This window comes from Trichosurus vulpecula, chromosome 2, assembly GCF_011100635.1.
Source record: "Trichosurus vulpecula isolate mTriVul1 chromosome 2, mTriVul1.pri, whole genome shotgun sequence".
NCBI lineage: Eukaryota > Metazoa > Chordata > Mammalia > Diprotodontia > Phalangeridae > Trichosurus > Trichosurus vulpecula.
The window spans coordinates 45121228-45142692 of NC_050574.1; the positions used below are offsets into that span (position 1 = coordinate 45121228).

Here is a 21465-nt window from a genome sequence, read left to right on the forward strand (position 1 = left end):
ACTTCTTTGTATATACTGTGAAATTCATAAACCACAGCAGCTGAGGGCTTAAAATGGCCGGCAAACTCCCAGCTGGTGGTAATTAAATCCACCACAGACCCTTGGCTAAACAAAACTGAGGAAGGCAGAGTTGCAACATGTGCACCAAACAGGCCCATTTTGTCAAGAGTGTCTGTCAAGGGAGTGCCACTGTTACTAAGAGTAGCTCAGAAGGGTGGGGTTTTGGACACTTTTCCCAGATCACCAGAAAGTTCAGTACCAAAGCATTCACCCTCATCGAATCAATAGCAAGAATAATGTCAGAAGGAATAAAAAGCTGGCTAGGTTGTATCACTGAGTCCATGTAACAAAGATGAAAGGTATAGCTTGTGGGTTTCTCTTTATGTGATAACACCTTCTGGCTTCAGGATGAGACTTGAGTACTTGGAGATTATCTTTGCACTCCACATAGGGCCTTCTTCTCTAGAGAGCTGATTGATAACTAGAACCCTTGCTAATACAGACAGCCCATTAATGCTGAGTAAGGCAAGGAGGGGTGTGTGATCACAATGTAATCAGATCAGAGCACAAACTAGATAGTTTTTTTTTTTTAAGAGAGAAAGAATTTTACAGAAAGAAGCAATAGTGTGTAGTAGAATTATGTGAGATGGGAATGAGCACATTGGGTTGAAGGAGACAGTGAATATTAACACGTCTGTTGCAGACAGGGGGAAATTGTGGCTAAGAAGATGAAGGGGCCAGATGCTGCAAGTCATAGAATTCTAAGGATAAATGAGACTTGTGGAGATCAATTCCCTTCCCCCTACCTCTGAGCAAGAGCACATCACCTGTCTTATATGATCTTTGGAGTGTTATAAAAGAGAGAAATTTTCCTTTTGAGATAACAGCTGAAGTTTGTTTCTGTTTTCTTCTTAGTGGGAGAGATTAGCAAAAGCCTTGACTGCCACCATAAGCTTCAACCAGCTAGCTTTGTTCATATAAGATTCAGGTTTGTGAAGATTTTAGCTCAGTGTTGGACTTGTCACAAGAGGGAAGACCTTGGGAAAAAAAGGGGAAGTTTGCAGGTTGTTTAATAAGACAGTTAAAAGAAATTAAACAAATAAACAAATTATTCGCACAAGGGAGCTACTCTGTGGTTTATAATATTCTCCAACTTAGAGTGGGTTTGCTGTTTGCAAGTTAGAAGATGAATTGGGAGTGGAGAGAAGGTTGAGTCACTGAGGCATTAGCAAAGGCACTGAGAAAGGCGATTGGCTCAAAAACTAGTTGGATGTTTTTAAGAGCTTGCAGGTATACAGTGATGTTAAGGAAAACATTCTTATTTATTATTATGGCTTTGTTGATCTTGAGATGGGCATTTCAAGCATTCTGCTACAGAAGACAAGTCATTTCCCTATCCCTGTGAGTCACCACTTCACCCTGACCTAAGAAAAAGTATAGAAGTAACTGACCTTTTTTCACAAGTTCTTCAGCACTCATGATCATTTCAGAGGATCACTGCTACTGAATGAAGGTGGAGAAAACCTTACAGCTGTTCTGATGAGGTCCACTACAAATTTATGTTATACATCCTCAACTGGACCTTTACTGCTGCTAAGGAGTTCTCCTACACCTCCTTCACCATCTCACTATCCCACTCTCCACAGCAGCTCTTCCAGACCTTTTCATTCTCTATTCAAACTTCCCATGATTCCCTGTCCTCCCACCCTCTCAGCTACAAATCATGCTTCATATTTTATAGAAAAAAATGGAAGCCATTTGCCCTGAACTCCCTTTTGTCTCCTCTTCTTTAGCTCATTTCACTCAGATGCCTTATGCTACCATCTCCTTCACCCTGTGTCTTACACAAAGAGATGGCCCTACTCCTTACCAAGGCAAATCCTGCACAAGTGATCTTATTTTATCCTGTCTCCTCCAACAGATTGTCCCCTCTGTGATCTCCTTGTTATCACTTATCTTCACTCTCTCCCTATCTACTGGCTCACTCCCTACTGCCTACAAACATGCCTATGTCTTCCCCCACTCTGAAAAAAAATCCTCCCTTGATCTTTCCATCCCCACTAACTATTGTCCTATATCTCTTGGGCCCTTGGTGGCCAGACTCCTTGAAAAGACCATCTGCAGTAGATGCCCCCAGTTTCTCACTGTCTTAACTGCCTGTAATCTGGCTTCTGACTTCATCATTCCACCAAAAATGCTTTCTCCAAAGCTCCAAATGATTTCCTAATTGCCAAATCCAGTGGCCTTTTTTCAATCCTCATTTTTCTTGACCTCTCTTCAGCCTTTAACATTGTTGATCATGCTTTCCTCCTTGATACTGTCTTCTCTCTAGGTTTTTAGGACTCCAGTCTCTCCTGATCCTCTTCCTATCTATCTGACAGTTCCTTCTCAGTCTCCTTTGTTGGGTCCTCATCCAAGTCATGCCCTTTAACCATGGGTGTCCGTCAGGGTTCTGCCCTGGGCCCTCTTCTCTATACTGCTTCCCTCTATACTGCTTCACTTGGTGATCTCATCAGCTCCAATGGATTTAATTGTCATTTTTATGGTGATAATTCTCACATCTACCTGTCCTGCCCCAATCTCTCTACTGACCTTCAATAGTCAGTAAACATTTATTAAGCACTTACCATATGCCAGTTATTATTGCTAAGCTCTGGGGATACAAGAAAGAATCCCTGTTCTCCAGAAGCTTACAATTTTATGGGGGAAAGATAATGAAAAAAAGAAAGCTAAGCTGGGGATGGGAGGGAAGGTACTTGGAGATATGGCACAGATGCGAAAAAGGCCCAAATTGGTGCAGCTGGAGAAGTCAAAGGAGTCCAGAATGAATGTAGCCAGATGGGAAATGAGGGGATATCTGAAGAGATGGCCAGACTGTTCCCCTCTTTAAATGGAAGTGTTGTTGGCACCTTCCCCAGCCTACTGGGAGGAGATGCTACTGATGAGGTGTGAGAAACAAGACTGACTGGAGCTTGCACATCTCACACCTCCAACTGCCTTTCAGATACCTCTCCAGTAGACATTTTAAACTTAACAGATCCAAAACGGAACTCATTATCTTTCCACTCAAAGCCTTCCTTCCTCCAAACTTCTCTATTGCTGTTAAAGTCACCACCATCCTTCCTGTCCCCTAGGCTTGTAACCTCAGAGTCACCATAGACTCTTCAGTCCCTCTCCCCCTCTCTCCATATCTAATCTATTACCAAGACTTAATGACTTCACTTCTGCAGCATCTCTAGTCTGTTTCACCTCCCCAGCATCTCTTGTCTGTTTCACCTCCCCAGCATCTCTTGTCTATTTCACCTCTGCAGCATCTCTTGAATAGCCTCCTTTTTTTCTTCTGATGCTGCCCACCCCGATGCAGACCGTCATCACCTCACACCTGCACTATTACAACAGCTGCTGGTGGGTCTGCCTGCCTCAAGGCTCTCCCCACTCCAGTCCATCCTCCATTTGGCCACCACAGTGATCTTCCTAAAGCCTAGAACATGACATTGACATACATACACACACTGAGTAAATATCCCTGTCATGTCCAAGATTAAATGCACAATCCTTTGTTTGACATTCAAGCCCTTCCTACCTTTTCATTCTTCTTACACCTTAGTCCCCAAAATGTACTCTTTGATCTGGTGACACTGGCTCTTGATGTTCCCTAAACAAAACTCTCCATCTCCCTCAGCTTTCTGGTTGTCCCCAATCCCTGAAATGCTCCCCTCCCTCCTCATCTCTGCCTCCTGGCTTCTTTTAAGTCCCGACTAAAATCCTATCGCAGTACCTTCCCTCTATCAATTATTTCCTATTTATCCTACAGCTAAGTGGTGCAGTGGATAGAGTGCTAGGCCTGGAGTGAGGAAGACCTGAGTTCAGATCCAGCCTCAGATATTTATTAGCTCTGTGATCCTGGACAAGTCATTTAACTTCTGTTTGCCTCAGCTGCCTCAACTTTAACATGGGAATAATAACAGCATCTACCTTGCAGGTCATTGTGAAGATTAAATGAGATAATGTTTTTAAAGTACTTAGCACATTGCCTGGCAACTTTGTAAATGCTTGTCTCATTCCCTCTTCCCTGTAAAACTTGTTTGCCTGTTGTCTCCCCCATTAGATTGTGAGATCCTTGAAAGCAGAAACTGTCTTTTGCCTCCTTTTGCATCTGTGGTGCTTAGCATAGTGTCCATCACATAGTAGGTTCTTAATAAATACTTACTGGCTAACTGATTCTGAAAAGAAATGTGTGGATCATTAGTACCAGTTTTCATAGCATCATGGCCTACATGAGACTTAGTCCTTAAACTCACGTTTGTCCCCTTTTCTATCAAGGGAGCAAGATATGGTCTTGTTTGTAAGGTTCCCAACCATTCCTTTGGGTATTAGCTCCCTTTACTTTACTGAAAAGCTTTGTGGGTCTTAGCCAACTCTTTGGGTGAATATTCTCCATTTTGTAAACTAGCCTGTGTTTGGTTCAGGGTTTTTTTGTAGCAAAAGTTTTCTCCACCTCTTCTGTTGGCCTATTCATATCTCTTTTCCTTTCTCCCAGAAAAGTGTTTGGTTGCTTTAACGTGGGAATTCCAAGTTTTCAGGTACAGAATACACACCATTTTCTTCCCTTCTTTTTCTTTTTCCTTCCTTCCTTTTTTCTTTTTTTTTTGTTTTATTGACACCATTTGTCTCTGTTTTACAGTTATTTTTGGATTCTAGAACTATTCCTCACCCATTTAGGTCTCTGTGATAATAAAGAAAAAATAGTTAAGCAAAACAAGTCAATATACTGAGTATGTATGTCAGACACTGAATGCAGTATTCTGCACCTGTATCCCTCCCACCTCTTTATCAGAAGGAGAGAAGTGCACTTCATCATTTTTCTCCAGGATCAAGACCGATCATTGGAGTTGCTGAGAGTTTGGTTTCCTTTTAGTGATCTTTTTTTCATTTACATTCTTGTATTCACTGTTTATATTATTCTCTTAATTCTGCTTATTTCATTCAGTATCCATTCATAGGAGTTTTCCTGTGTTTCTATGAATTCTTCCTAATTGTTTCTTACATCACAATAATATTTCATTATGTTTATATTTCACAGTCTTGTTTAACCATTCTCCTATCTACTCATTCCTCACCTAATTTTCTTTTTTTTTTTTTTGATACCACAAAAAGGGCTTCTATGAGTATATTACTGCATAGCTAATATTTCTTTTTCCTTTATAACAAAGTCTTCTGTTTTGACCCCTCTTTAGAATATATTCCCAATAGTAAAATAACAGAGTCAATGAGTATTAACAGTTTCAATAACATTTTTACATAATTGCAAACTATTTCTCAGAATGATTAGACCAAGTCACAGTTCTACCAAGAGTACTTTCAAGCAGTGGTATCAAACACAAATAGAAATGGAGGCCAGTGATCTGTATATGAGGATGCTTGAGGCAACATACTGACTTAGTTTTAAAATGTAATATTATCTATGTTTTATTAAATATTTATTTATTTTGTATATCCTAATTACATTTTAATCTGACTTAGGCCATATTGGGAATATTATGAGCCACATATGACTTGTGGGATTGACACTTCTGATTTAGAGTACCTGGTCTCCCTGCAGCCCTTGCAACTTTATTTGAACATTATATCTTTGATCATCTTCACTTTTTTGATTATGTGGGAGATAAAACTTTAGCATTGTTTTAATTTGCATCCCTTATTAGTGATTTAGAGCATTTGGGGTTGTTGTTTTTTAAGACAGTTGTTGACAGTGAGCAATTTTTATTTTAAAAATTCATATCCTTTGACTGTCTGTCATGTGAAAGAAGATTCGACTTATTTGTTTCTAAAAGGCAAAACCAAGAGCAATAAATGGAAAAGTCAAACAGACAAATTGAGGCTTGGTGGCAGAAAAACCTTCCCAGGCTGTCTATAAGTAGAAGAGACTGTCTTGACAGCTGGCAAGTTCCCCTCCTTGCAGGTCTTCAAGCAGAAACTGGTTGACCAACTATAGGATCATAGATGTAGAGTTTGAAAGAAACTTTTGGGGTCATCTAATCAACCCCCTATGTTTACATATGAGGAAGCTGAGGTTTAGGAAGATTAATTGACTTGCCCAACCAAGGTCTTAATGGTCTTAAATGACAGAATAAGGATTCAAACTCAGGTCATCTGATCCCCAAGCTAATACTCTCCATTATACCATATTGCCTCTCCATCATTCATGCATTGGTATGAATTGGACTAGGCTATAGTCACTCAGGTCTCTTCCAGCTTTCAAATTATATGTTTCTATGGTTCTTGGTCTTAGATATTTATTCAATTCCTTATATAATTAGATATCAGACATAAGAGATATTTGTTGCAAATATTTTTTCCTACTCAACACTTTTCTCTTATTCTAACAGTAATAACTTTGTTCATGAAAAAGCTTTTAATTTTATATAATTGAAATTGCCTTTTATCTTTTGTGTTCAACTCAAGAGTTTGGTTAAGAATTTTCTCCAAAACCAAAGTTGTAAAATGTACTTCCTTCCTGTTTCCCATAATTTTTTATGTGACCTTTTATATTTAGGTCTCACCTATTTGGAATATAATTATTGTATACCATTTATACTATATAAAAGGCTGGTCTGAATCTAAAACCAAACCAAACCAAAAAAAGAAAAACATTTACTATCATCTTGTATCACATCTCCACCCTTAATCTTTCTTTCTAGTTCTAATGAGGGCCCTGAATGGCCAACTCATATTCATTATCTCTCTTCTGTATTTGTGACTGCTCAAAAGCTGCCCAGATCACCACTACACTTCAGGGACTTCTCACTGTTTGTTCAGAGAATCACAAAACCACAAAATCCCTGCACTCAATGAGACCTCAGTGGCCATGTAGTCTAGTACATATATGTTGTAAAAAGTATCCTTTCTTTAGCATATCTGACAAGCAATCCCAAATGGGGAGAAACCCACTCTCTACCTTCCAAAGCAACTCATTCAGCCATTGCATAATTCTTCATCTTTAGGATGTTTTTCCATGAGTTAAGCTGAAATTTCCCTCTTTGCAATTTATACTCATTGGTCCTAGCTCTGTCTTCTTGGACTAAATCAAACAAATCTAAACCCTATTCATGGTTATAGTCCTTCAAGTACTTGAACGTAGAGATCATGTCTTCCCCCAACACCCCAATTCTTCTCTCTAGGCTAAACACCCCTAGATCAGCTGATCCTCATGTGGCAAGAAGCCATTTACCTAGAAGCTTTTCACTGGCCTGCCTGTTCTCCTTTGGACTTGTTCCAATTTACCAATGCCCTTCATAAACAGTGAGGTCCCAAACTGAATACTCTAGATTTAATCTCACCTATGTAGAGGACAACAGGGCTGTCACCTCCTTTTCCTTAGCGAGGCATGGTGGAAGCTGGGCCACCAAATACAGCCCATGATCACCTTCCTTTTTCACCAGATCATTTTCAGACAAATTGCTATCCAACCACACTTCCCCATCTTATATTATGAAATCAATCTTTTGAATTCATGTGTAAGGTTTTATATTTATTCCTATTATATTTCATCTTATTAGGTTTAGCAAAGTTCTAGCCTATTAGGATCTTTTTGGATTCTAACACTGTCATCCAGTGCGTTCCCTATCTCCCCCACCTTTGTATCATCTTCAGATTTGATAACTACACCAATATTGGGACAATCTGTCTATAACTTAGGATATAAGTATTAGGGAATCTCATGAAAAACTGAGAGATTAAATTACTTGCCCAGGTTCACCCAGCTAGTAAGTGTCAGGAAAAATTTGTACCCAGCTTTTCCTGATTCCATGCTCAGCACTTTTTCCACCACCCCAAGTTACTTCTCTACCAGTTTGGTGACTGTCTAAAATGGAAATAAAATTAGTTTGTGTGATTACCATGTGACTTCTTGATGAAGCTATAACATTCACCATGATCTTTCACCTATGACTTCCAGTTCTGATTACTGTGAAATACCCTAGCTTGTCCTAGGCCTGGCAACTTGACTTCATCTAGGTGCTCAAGTCTTACTTGATCATGACAAGATTTACTTGTCATGATTATCAACATGCCATTAGCCATTTTTGTTCTGTGGTTTCCAGAGAAGACAGAAGCAAAATGGGAATTGAGCAGCTCCCAAAACAGATAAGTGATCAATGGATAAGAGCAGACAGCTCTCAAATGAAGATGTGCATACTATTATAAACCAGTCGTATGAAAGAACGCTCCAAATAACTAATAAGAAAAATGCAAATGAAAACAACTCTGAGGCTTCACCTCAGACATACCCAACAAATTGGCAATGGTGATAAAAGATGGGAATGGTCAATATTGGAGGGGCTTATGAAAAGACAGGCATATTAATGCATTGTTGGCAGAACTATGAATTAGTAATTTCCATTCTGGAAAGCAATTTGGAATTATGCAAAGCAAGTGGCAAAAATGTACATTCGCCTGGACCCAGAAATTTTAATAGTAGGCATATACTCCAAGGAAGTCATTGCCAAAATAAAGACTCTACATATACCAAAATATTTATAGTAGTACTTTTTGTATTATAAAAGAACTGGAAATAAAGTAGATGTTATTTGCATAGGGAATGGCTAAATAAACTGTGGCATATGAATGTCATGGAATTTTACTGTTCTGTAAGAAATTACAAACATGATGAATACCAAGAAGGATAGGAAGACTGATGCAAAGGGAAGGAAGCAGAGCCAGAAAAACAATATGCACAGTGATTTCAGCAAAGTAAAAAGAAAACATTCAAACAGTGGAGCTCAAAAGGCTCTTTGGTGCCAGATTTGGGGGTAGCTTGAGGGAATGAGGGTGGGGAGTAGCAGAGCAGAGAGTAAGTCCCTAGTCCTACCTGGCCTCGTCATTTAAAAGAAAAATAAAGTTTGTTCTATATCACTGAATTTTGGTCTTCTATTCCTTTAGGACCCAAGCCCAGAGAGTACGGAAACCCCGCTGCTGTACAGGACCCCAAGGGCTGCTTCCCAGGTACTCAGAGAGCCAGGCTGATGGTCAGGAGCAATTATTCAGACTGACTGACAACATTCAAGATGAGTTGTAAGTAGGAATACTGAATAATTAACTTTGTATAGAGGGCTCTGTCTTTCAACTTTGGGTCTGAACATTTTCATCCAAAAATCAAACTGATGTGAGCATCTCAAATCACAGTCCTTTAGTGTTCATGAAGTGTAGGGTCATCAAGCTGCAAGCTTGAACTTTATCAGGACTTTAGCCTATTGAAACTGGTCAAAGGATCTTTGATCCAAATATTGGTGTATAAATCCAGCCTTGTAAAAAGCCATTTACCTGGAGAAACCAATTATTTATTCTTGGTGAGTAGAAAAGAACACTAGTTTCATTTTTAAAAGTCTATTAACTTCCTCTAAACAAATGTAGGCTGGTGAAAATGATGGGTTAGTCAACATTTTGTAATTATTTATAAGGATATCTGAGGTAAATCCCTAACCTGTAAGGACAGTCCTCAGGTGCCATCATCACAAATAATAATGGACAGAATTGACTGATGCTGTACAGTATGTCTTTTATATTCTTAGAGTAATGTTTAGATTTAAAAACCAGGGACCTAATGCAGCTGCAAAAGGAACTTGTATGTTGTTCGTTTGGTGGGTGGTGCTTCTCTCAAGGTCAGCTCTGTACTCAGTCCCTCCCTTTGGCATTCCTTGAAGTGCTGTTTTGAGAGTAGATGTATCAAGTCTTCAACCATTTGCAGTCTCTGGGGAGAAAAAAGTCACAGGGCAGCATTGATCTTCATGCTGTTCTAACATGGTTCTAGCTCTGATTGTTAATTCCACTTCCCTGATTTCCTCATGTGGTTTCATTTGGATAAAGGCATCTTTATTTCCTGTGCAATTTTGCCTGGTGTTTTGGTACCTCTGCTCAGTAGCTGCCTTGGCACTTCCTGCCCTTCCTCTCCATTAGTGGGAATCTTGGCCTTTCTACAGAACTAAGGCAGTCTATTTCCATTCCATCCAAGGTCCATAGCCACCCTCCCCAGAGTCAGTAAGATTGGCCTATGTGTTAGAGTGACAGCAGTTGAGCGTGTCAACATTTGTGCAACACTTCCCTGTTTACTTTGCAATCCCTTTGTCAAGGGTTAAATGAGATGATAAATGATTGCACATTGTTCTTTTGAGTCTTATTCCCTGATTTGAGTTGAACCACTGTTTTGATCTTTGGGAAATTCTTTTTCTCAATAGAACAACCTGGGCCAAAAACATATTATCTAAGAGATTTTTGCCATGAAGCATTAGATGGGGCTCCTGGTGAGAAAATGAGCCCAGTGAAACAGGGAACCAGGGAAAGCTTGAAATGAACATCAGAAGGAAATCTGCAAAATAGCTACCATGCGGCCCATGGAATTCCCAAGAAAGATGACAAGATGGTGGGCTGAATGGGCTTGAATGTTAAAAAACTGAAGCCAACTGAAGGCGCGCACCCCTACCCAACTGTGGGGGAGGGACAGGGGTGAATGTAGGAAGCTTGTGACCATGTGCATTTTCAGTGGCCTAAGGAAACCTGGTCAGGGAGCCAGGAAAACATTTTTCTGCAGTATCTTCTTTGTCAGTCTGAGCCTTCATGGTGACGTGGACATCAGAATCATTGTTGCTCAGCAAAACAGGGGTTTTCAGGAAAAGTCAGCAACACGAAATGGTACCTCTGACTTTTATCCTAGGATTGTGATTAAAAACACATTTAAAGATCTAATTATTTGCATATTTTCCTTCAGAGTTAACCCCATAAAAGGGGCTTTAATACCTTGCTCTACTGTTCTAACTAAACGTTTCCACATTTTTTCCAGTCAGCCTCGCAGTTTCACTTCTGGAAAATATTGTGTAATTACTTCCCGATGTAGTTAAAGCCCTACAAAGTCCCCAGTGCCATAGTTGCTTCAACTTTGTTCTCCCAGGTTGAATTTCATTTAATTTTTTCATTGTCTTTAATTAATCAGTATAAGAAGATAAAGAGTTCCTGACATAGTATTTAAGGACAGATGAAGTTAAAAAGCCTTCAATTACAAATTAACCAAATATTTCTCTGTTACATTTTGAAATAATCTCCACTATTTCCCATTCTTCTCAAATTCATTTTTTTAATGGAAGCCTTAATGAGTTTTAATAAAGGATAACAATAAAAGGTGAATTTTTTTGCCTTGGATTAACGTTAATTATTCTTTCCTACCAATGACTAAACTAGTTTGTAGCCAGTGTGTTCATGTTCATTGAATTTCGTACCTGTCTCATACTCAGTCTTATTTTCTAATTTTCACCAGCTGGACCAGGGTACATATCTAAATTGCAAGCAGGTAGTTCTGCAAATTTTCAAACAAGGTGACTCTGAATGATTCTCACCAACAGAACTTGCAAGCAGTCCTGGCCTGAGGTTTTGGAATTGATGAGAATCACTGTCATGATCATGATGATAGCCTTTGTATAACGCTTTAAGGTTATTCAAGCTCTTTACAAATATTATCAAGCTTGATCCTCACAAAAATCTTGGGAGGGAGATACTATTATTCTCCCCAGTTTACAGATGAGGAAACTGAGGCTGGCAGAAGTTCAGTGACTTGTCCAGGGTCATACAGTAAGTATAAAGGCAGCTGGATAAGCACAGTGGATGGAACTCTGGGCCTAGAGTCAGGAAGACCTGAGTTCAAATCTGGCCTCAAACACTTTCTAGCTATGTGACCCTGGGTGCTGCCTCAATTTCCTCATCTATAAAATAGAGATAATAATACATCTCTCCCAAGATGAGTGTGAAGATCAAATGAGATAATATTTGTAAAACATTTTATACACCTTAAAACACTATCTATATATGTATATGCTAGCCATCATTATTATTATTATTATTATTATTAAGCGTCTAAACAGGTCTTCCTGACTCCAGGTCCAGTGCTCTTTCTACTGCACCACCTGGCTTCCTCTAATCTAATATCCTTTGCTTTAATGCCTCCTTTTGTATGGGGCATTTTGCCAAAGGAGAACTATTTTCGTGTTGAAACAATGATTTTATGTGTTGTCCACACCAGCATGTAGTTTAATTTATGTATAATTCCTTAAGGCCAGGAAGACCTGGATTTCAGTCCCAACCCTGACCTATCCTGGCTGGGTGACCCTGGGTAAGTCTCTCAACTTCTCCATGCCCCAGGAAGCTCCCTAAGACTCTTAAATTGCAGAGAAAATGCCAACCTGCATTGGTAGCAATTCATTCCTTATGCCAATGAAATCCCACATCCAGTCCCTAGCACTATCCCTAGCCTACTTATGATATAAAGATTTAAGCTTTAAGTCTTCCAAAAGGACAGCCCTTTGTAAGGATATGGCAGAAACCCTAAGCTCTTGTTCAGAGAACAGGAAATTAAGCATCTCTGAATTAGCATCTGTTGAGTGTGGACACTTTGGGAGTGGACTAGATGGAAGCATGGAGTTCTGTGAGAGAGATGCTTCATGAATAAAAAGCTTTTATTTTAAGATTTATGAAAAGTCAGGTTTTTGATGGACTGTTGTCTAACTGAATCTGTCTGCATACAAGCAAAATCAAGAGCTGTGAGAATTTCTCCATTTTCACTTACTCCACTGTGTTCGCCTGCCAGGATTTATAATGTGCTGCTAAATTCTGAGAGGACCTGTAAGAATGTTTAGCTGTCATTTTTAAAAACACTCTCTGGCTCTGTCAGGACGTTTCTGTTTTCTGTAATGACCTGTGATTTTAGGAAAAGGTAAAAACTAGGCTCCCCAGAACAACAAAAGGCCAAGTTGGAAGGGGAGGGCTGTATGTTTTAATTCTCTGTAAGTCTCCTTTGGGCCTCCTTGGGAAGATACCAACTTAGATTCAGAGTCTTAACACAGTTTCCCTAGGTTGGTTAATAGTGAGGGCCTTATTCTCCAGTCTATATCCAAAGTATTCACCATGGGTTGGGGTAATATGAACATAAGGAGGGGAGTGCTCCACATGGGAGAGATAATTCAATCCAGTGAGCATTTATTAAGTGCCTACTATGTGCAAGGCCGTCTTAGGTACTGATGATGCAAAAAACAAAATAGGAGTAGTTCCTGCCCTAATGGAGCTTACATTGTCTTAGGATTCAACATTTACACAGAGAAAAATACAAGATCATTTGAGGTGGGAGGGAGTGTCTGGGAGGATGATCCGACTCCTTCCCCAACAGGAACACAAATGGAAAGCCTTCCCCAAAGGCTATAGGCCTTTGGGAGACCACTGTTGTGCAACAGAGTTGGGAGACAGGGAATTGGGACTCTTAAGGGTCTATTACTATACCATTTTTTAAAGATAACATTGGTAATAATGGTAATGGTATTAATAATTAATTATGGTAATAATATTACCATACCAATTTTTAAAGATAAATCATTTATTTTATTTATAAATTTTCATACATAAATATTTTCAATCGAAAAAAAAAATTTTTTTGGTCAAGCCTGTCAGCACTGAGAAACCTCAGTATAGCCAGACTGCTTTTCCTCCATCATCCCCTTCCTGTGTCAGATCCAAAGGCTACAGGCAAACATGACTTAAAGGTGAAATAGAAAAAACAATTGACTTTGAGTCAAAAGGCCTGGGTTTGATTGAATACTTGCTGCACAGAGCTTCAGTTTCCTCATCCGTAAAATGAATATAACTATGCTTATACTGACTACCTCTCGAGATTTCTAGGGGAAAAAAAAATATTTGAAAACCTTCAAGTGTGGCAGAAATGAGAGCTGTAATCGTCATTATTTGTTTTCTACTGAAGGGTGTAACAGCTGTAGTAGTGCACATGTGTGTATACATACATACATGCATACATTGTATGTAAAAATATGGACTTTAGAGAGGATACTGCCTCTTCCATGACCCCAGAATGTGAATACAGAGGATTGGCCCGGATGGATCTGGTTCTCTATTTTCTATGAAGGGCAAAGCTCATCCAGATGCTTTGTGTTTCTGGCCAAATTTTTTCAATTTCCCTCACTCCAAGTTAATAATAGATCAAAGGGGGTAAAGGCCCACTATCCAGGCTTTGTCTGAGAGCATGTTTGTGTCTTCCTTTTCCACTTCCCAGAAGATTAGACAAGTGGCCAGTGCTGGATTATCATCTTGGGGGCAGTCACACCTTAAGCACTATTTGTCTCATCAATGAAAATGGTGTGAAAGCCTATGGTGTCTAGACATGGCCATAAAATGTGTGGCTGCAGTGTTAGCACCTGCAGCTAATGAGGACCTCGTTGGCATCAGTGCAGCTCTTGAGAAGTCCATTGAGGAGTTACAGAAAGCAAGGTTCTCAGGGTAATCAGCAAAGGAGAGGATGTGCTGAACCCTAGGCAGTGGAAAAGGAAAGAAAAACGTTATGAAGGAACTGACTGGGGAGCCCAGCCTGCCAAGACTGTCCCAGAGGCTCTGCATTTCACTAGCTTGGCTTGGTGGCCCTGGGTACAGCTGAAGTGGCCAGAGTGCCAGCCTGGGCACCAGGACACCCAGATTCCATCTTGACTGTGACAGTGACTGAGCTTTGTGACTCTGGCCAAGTCATTTCCACCTCCCTGGACTCAGTATCCTGAACTGTAAAGTGAGTGATAGTACAAGTATTTGTACTCTCCACCTCACAGGGTCTGGGGAGGAAAGCATTTTGTAAACCTAAAGTAACATAAAGAAATTGAGCTATTACCCACTTGGGGGCAGGTTCACACCAGAAGAGCAAATTAGTTTGGAAGTTAGTTTTAATTGCTTCACAGATACGGGTGCCCCTCGTGCCCCCAACACACAAAATTCGGGTCATTGTGTTCTCAGTACTTCTCCTGCTTTGGGCATCCTTAGCTTGGCGATGGGGGTGGTGGTAAAGGGAGAGCAGGCCTGAACAAGGAGGGAGCTGCCGAGAAGACCTTCAGCCTTCTTGACAATTTCAATCCAGAAAGGGGTGGCACTGCCCTGTAGATAGTGCTGTTGGGACATGTGCACCCACCCGCAGTGTCACTTCCTGGTCACCCTCTAGGTGGGACCAGAAGCTACAACCCTTCCTCCTCCTTCTCCCTGGCCTACCTTCATTTTTTTTTTTTTTGCCTGAAGACTCTGTCTCTGCCTGCTCTTCTGTGGTTATGAAATCTCATAAGAAAGCTTGAAGTGCAGCCAGGGATAAGGGAGTGCCTTTTGCAAAGGACCCAGAAACATGAGCATCAACTTGCTCTCTGGCTCCAAAAGGTGTATCTAGAAACTCCAAACAGGAGGTTACTCTTCTTCCCCTAACTTACATGCTGCTTTTCCTTTTTCAGGTCTATTTCACATTTAGGAGTTTCATTTGACTTTGTCCCAACAACCCCACGAGTTAAGCTGGTAGTTGTTGTTGTATGCATCAGATAGATGAGGCACCTGGGCCCATAAAAGTGATGTGATTCGGGGACAGTTATGCTTAGTCACTTAGCAGCAAAGCCTGGCCCATAGCCCAGAATCTCCTGAACTTTGGTCCTGCCCCAGCTCAGTCTACAGAAGAGACTCTGGCTAGGCCTAAGGAAACCTGTGGCCTCCTTTGGGTAGAGGCTTTATTGGAAAGAGGTCTCTTTTAAAACCTAGAAAAAGTATTTCTGTGTGTACAGAGAGAGCATCCCCAGGCATGGGTGTTAAGAGGAACTGCCCTTATTGAAAGACCTCAGCCCCTTGTAAAGTTCATGTGTCAGCTGCTGGCAGTGCCAAATCAGCAGGAGAAAATTCCCTGTTCTTCTGAAGGGAGAAAAATCAAATCTCATAAACCATTGAGCTTTTGCCCCTACACTGAGCAGATGGCTCCTTTCCCTTCTAATGCTTCCTTCCACTGCCTCGGCTGCCCCTCCCTCCCCTTCCCCCCGCCCCGATCTGGTGACCTTGCTGTCCAGCTCTGCCCATAGCCTCGGAAATGGCTCCCTCATAGCCTCTTTTGCCATCTGACTTGCCTCTGACATGCTTGAGATCTGTTGGCAGCTTCCTGTTTTTTAGCTGGCATCAGGCACAATCAGGTCCAAATTCTAGCCGACTCTGTGGTGGATCCTCTGGTCTCTGTGAACATAATGCTTTTCTCATGGTTAGTGGATTCTCTCTTCCTACTCCCACCTTTGCTTTAACCTGGACAGAAGAAGTGATTTCAGATTCCATTCAACTTGATTAAGCTGGAACATCTCTCCCTGGAGACTTTCAGAGCCTGGGACATGTTAAATTCCATGGAAGTGGGCCTGGCCACTAACGGCCACTGGGAATTTCTATTTTAGGCTTAAACTGTTGGAACTCTGAGCCTACATGCTGTTGCCAACTGCTTAGAAATGGAAAATCATCCCTAGCTTTCATCATGGGTGCCTGCTAGAGAGATCATAATTGGAGTGGGGTATATCTTTGTTAAGTATTGCTGGGCCACTTAGCCTGATGGGAGAAGCTGTGAGGGTTGAAAAGTCTAAGATACCCCTTTCCTCAAAGAGCTTTCAGTCTAGCTAAGGAGTCAGAACTGATATATTTGAAACAGTTAAAGAATAGTGTGACATGGTGGAAGGAACAGCAGACCAAGGACCAGGAGACTCGGGTTCTAAACCTGCCTCTGCCACCAGCTCTGTGCCATTGGACAAGCCACATAGGGAGCCTCTCTGGGGCTCAGTTTCCTCATGTGTCAAATGAGGCTGGAGCCTTTCCAGCTCTGAAACACTGCTTTTTTAAGAGCCCGCCAGAAGACCTGAAGTAGCAAGATAAGGAATTTGTCTTGGGTTCTTTTTTTCAAGATTCCTTTACATTATTCATTATCACTCTTTATTAAACTAGGATGTCTTCCCTTTGGATGGTACAGTTAACTCTTAATTATTTGTATGTGTGAATTATTCACAGTACACTTTTTTAAAGCTTATGTTTTATCCTGAACTTAAACACTCCAAACACTTCCATACACAGAGCAGAATACAGAAAGAGGATTCTATATGAAGCCATAAATCTCCATTTCACATTGCTTATTTTTTTATGTATACATTACTTTTAAAACTGTCTTGATGGTCTACCTCCTTCTGTTCTTCTTTATGCATTTTAAAATGTTATAATGACCCTCGCTTTTTTGTCATCAATATTGTTCCTTTCCCCCACTGTTCCCTCAGCCTGCACTAAGTGAGAGAAGAAGGAAGGGAAATGCTTGTTTAAAAAATAAGCAAAATATATTCATGTTATGGCCATGGCCCAAAACGTCCCTTTTGGGTCAGGAAGTGGGCAGCAGGCATCATCATAGGTCTTCTGGAGAGAGATCTGATGAGTCATCACCTGGATCAGGGTCCTTAAGTCTTTCAAAGTTGTTTTTCTTTGCCATGTTGTTGTCCTTGTATAGAAGGTTCTCCTGATTTGGAGCACTTCTCTCTCCATCAGTTCTTAGAACCAGCCTTCTCTGCCGTTGCCCCTTTCATCACGTCTTAACAGCGTTCATGCACCATAATTGGTGCAGCCCTCCCCAGTCGCCTAAGGGGCCGCTTAGGAATCTCTAAGAGTCTCATTCTTTGCTTTTCTTTTTCCCTCCTTTTTAATTCTTCCTTCAGGATTGGGAAGGTTGTTTTGCTTGTGACTCTTCCCTCACCTGTACTGTCCTCATCTCAACCATCTCGTTCCCTAATCCCACTGTTTCCCTGTTGAGTTTGATGCGTTTCTACCATCAAGCTCCGTGTGTCTGTGTGTGTGTCTGTGTGTTCACTGCTCCTTTGTTACAGATAAGACTGAGGTTCATCCCACACCCCCTCCCTCCTAATCTTCTGCTTGTCTGTACTTCCTGATGAACTTCCTTCCTCTTGTGGGCATTTTTAAAATGTTTCAATGGCCCTCTTACTTTGTTGGCATCACTGTTGCTATCCACTCCCCACCCTTCTTCCCAACCTCTACCTTAATAGAAAGGAGGGAAAAACTCTTGAAACCTTTGTACTTTGTGACAAATTAACAGTCAAGCAAAATGAACCCACAAAGTAGCTGTGTCCAGAAATGTATTGGAGATAGGATACACCACTGTTTGATCAATTTTAAAGTCTTCCAAAATGGCTGTTTTTGCAACGTTGTCATTGCTTAAATTGTTCTCCTGAGTCTTTTAACTTCACTAGGCTTAAGGTCATTAGTACCCAGAGTTCTCTGAAATTGCCCCTTCTTATTTCTTATAGTACAACAATGCTCCATTACATTTATATTCCAATTTGTTCAGCCATTCTCTAGCTATCTAAGAGGAAATTTAAAGCACCCCCTTAGATTCTAGCACTTTTATTTTTCCCCACTTTTTAATGCTGCCCTTCAGAATCAGAAAGTTTGTTTGGCTTGTGACTGTTCCTTCCTCTTAGCATCCCACTTATATTTGCACTTGTTTCATGGTTGAGTTTGGAGTATTTCTACACCAAACTGTATGTGTGTTCAACTATTTCAGCTGATTGAAGTTCATATGATAACCATTCCCCCAACCTTTTTTTCCATGTTCATGTACTCTTCTTTTCACATACCCCAGTTATAATACATAGCCAGTTTCCTTCTCTTCCTCCTTCTTGCACATTTATTCTGCCTTTTACCCTCCCTTTTCTTCTCTTAAAACCCTAATACCGGAACCAATCCACCCCTATGACCTCTGTTTTTCTTATTTAACCACTTGTTTCTTTTTCACTTATCAAAATGTTAGCACTGCGTCATCCTATAGCTCTTTCTAATTGCTCAAATAAATTTACTTTTCTAGGTTTCTCTGGACTCTTGGGTTTGTATCTCAGATCTAGGCCTTTTATCAGAACTTGTAAGGCCTCTATTCCCTTAAAGATCCATTATTTTCATCTTTGAAGGGTTAGTTATTCTTGGTTATAACTCTTTGCCCTTTGCCTTTTGGAATATTCTCTTCCAAGGTTATTTTCAGTGGTAGCTCCTAGGTTTTATGTGATTCTTGCTGTAGTTCCTTGGGTACTTTAATTCCCTCTTTCTGGAGGTTTGCAGTCTTTTTTCTTTGATGTAGGAGCTCTGAGTGTTAGCCATGACATTCTTGGGACTTTTCCTTTGGGGGTTCTTTTCAGTGGGTTCTTTCTGTTTTCACTTTGCTCTCTGGTTCTAATAGATGTTTATAGTTTTTATTTATATTTTCTTGAAATACAGTGGCTAGGCTTTTTTAAAAATGATTTTCAGGGAGTTCAATGATTTCTTAAATTCTTTCTTTCCTTGACCCACTTTCCAGGTCAGTTCTTGATATCTTACATTTTCTTCTTTTTTTTCAATGTCAAAATTTTATTTGAATGTTTTTTGCTGTCTCATGAAGTCACTGATTTCTGTTGGGACTATCCTGGTTTTCAGGCATTTCATGCTTAGCTATTGAATTTTCTTCCAATTCTTTCCACAAGAGTTTTAATTTCTTTTTTTTAATCTCTTTATTTTTTTTCTAGGTATCCATACCATCCCAGTGGAAAAGCCATATTTTCCTTTGAGTCTCCGCTTACAGTAGTTATGGAGTTAGATTTTCCAATAATTCTTTTACTTATTGTATATTATTTACTCATCTTTCCAGCTTTAGTTCTTGAGTTGGGGCTTTTTTGCCTCCACCCCCGTTGTGCTTTGGGGTGGAATGGTCAGGATGGTCATCCCTACTTGGTTTCAACCCGTGTTTTGCCCCACCCTAACCCCCTCTCTGGGTTTTTGGCCTGTCAGGATGTTTGAAGTTCAGAATGCTGGATGTTCAGGGGCCACCCTCTGGCCTCTCAGGACCTTGAGGCCTGGGGGCCCAGTCTCTACTGATGTGACCCTTGGGGCACCATGCTGATCATGGCCTGTTGCCTCGCTAAGGCACTTTCTCAGGAGATCCCTCTCCTCTTGGTGCCTCTGGACCTGTATCCAGCCTTGCCATCCACATGTGTCCTTTGGCTGTGCTGGCATTCACTTTGCTTAGGGGCACCTCTTGCCATGGCCTTCTGGTAGACTTGTGCAGTTCTGGAGCGGAAGATACCATTTAACTCTAGATTCTCATTGGATTTTCCTGTTCATTATTCGATGGGGGGAAGCAGCTTCATGGTTTTGCTGGTGTAGGTTTGTGGGAACTGGGCAGCCTGACTCCCATTCAGGCAGCTGTCTTGTCTTTGGCTGTGATTTTATGAACAACTGAAAACCATTATGAAAGTTGGGGACTTCTGGCTTCTTCTGCAGTTCAGGAAGTGGCCCTTGTAGCATCCCTTCACCTGGGTCTGACAGTACCTGTGGTTCCACACCATTAGCTCACCTGAGCCTCCTGGCTGGACAGACACCATCTGGTTTTAGCTGACTTGGAAACTGAGGCACAAAGGAAGTTAAAATATTTTAAGGTCTCACTACTAATTAGTAACAGAAGCATGACTAGAACCAGTCTTTAGTCTTAGTCTTTCAGTTATGACACTGAAATCCACAGAGGCTCCAACCTTGAAACTCTAGGGACAGAAAGAGAAGCATTTGGAACCTAAAGCTTCCTTTCCTCTAGTGCTGGTAGCCCAGCAGTGGCCCCTGAAGGGTGTTTCAGGCACCAAAGTTGGGCCAGGATAGGACAGGGAGCATGAATGAATGCCCTCCTTTCCAGGGCAGCAGGATGTAAATAAAGGGCAGGCAGAGGAAATCCTTCTCTTTAGCATGGTAAACTCTGAGAATGAGAGAAGGCCACCAGGAAAGCTCAGGTGAAGGATGAAGGCTCTGAACAGCCAGTCCTTAAGCTGAATCACTAACAGGAGAGGATTCCACATCTTTGAAGAGAAGAGGTGGGACCTTTGGTGTTCTAGAAATCTCAGTCTTCGCTGGTATGACGAAGATTTATTTTTTCAAGTGAGATAGTTTATGCAGAAAGGAATTACTTTGCCTTATTTTTCTTGTGTAATGGATCCATGGGCCCGACAAGACAGATACATATATGGAAGATCTGTAGGACAACAGGAATGGGGAGCAGATGAATCTTAGAGGTAGGCTGGGGTGGGGGTGGGGCTGCAGGGGAAAGGATGTATACATGATGTCATCATCCTCCTTTACTACCTATATGACCTTAGGCAGATCACTTCTCAGCCTCAGTTTCTCCATCTGTAAAATGAAGGGTTTGGGCCAGATTACTTTTAAGGTTCCTTCCTATGGGTCTGGGGGCCAAGGGGGAAACTGTGAGCCTGTAATCATTACATTCCTTTTACTGCTGAGGAAACCAAGGCCCAGAGAGGCAAAGTGCCTTAGCCATAGCCACAGAGCCAGGATAGGTCAATGTGTGAACTTGAACCTGGATTTCCTTCCTTTGTCCTGGCATAAGGCATAAAGAAGGCTTAACGTTAACAACACATTCAAAGGTTATATGCTGCAGACTGCATTTTATGTATTGGTGGGATACAGATGGCAGTTCAACAACTGAATTGTTGTGATCAGCACTGGAGAAAAATAAGAGGTAAATTAAAACCAAGCCCTGCCCTCCACAAACATACAGCCCAGTTGGAGGAGTGTGACACA

The 21465-nt window shown here is 41.0% G+C and overlaps 1 protein-coding gene across 1 annotated transcript in view; it reads left to right on the plus strand.

The window, feature by feature from the left end:
* The window catches only part of VPS13D (vacuolar protein sorting 13 homolog D), a 332377-nt gene that overhangs the window by 303623 nt on the left and 7289 nt on the right, over window positions 1-21465 (plus strand). The window contains exon 68 of the mRNA XM_036744767.1: window positions 8941-9072. Within this exon, the coding sequence (XP_036600662.1) occupies window positions 8941-9072 (132 nt within the window). The remainder of the gene's footprint in view (window positions 1-8940; window positions 9073-21465) is intronic.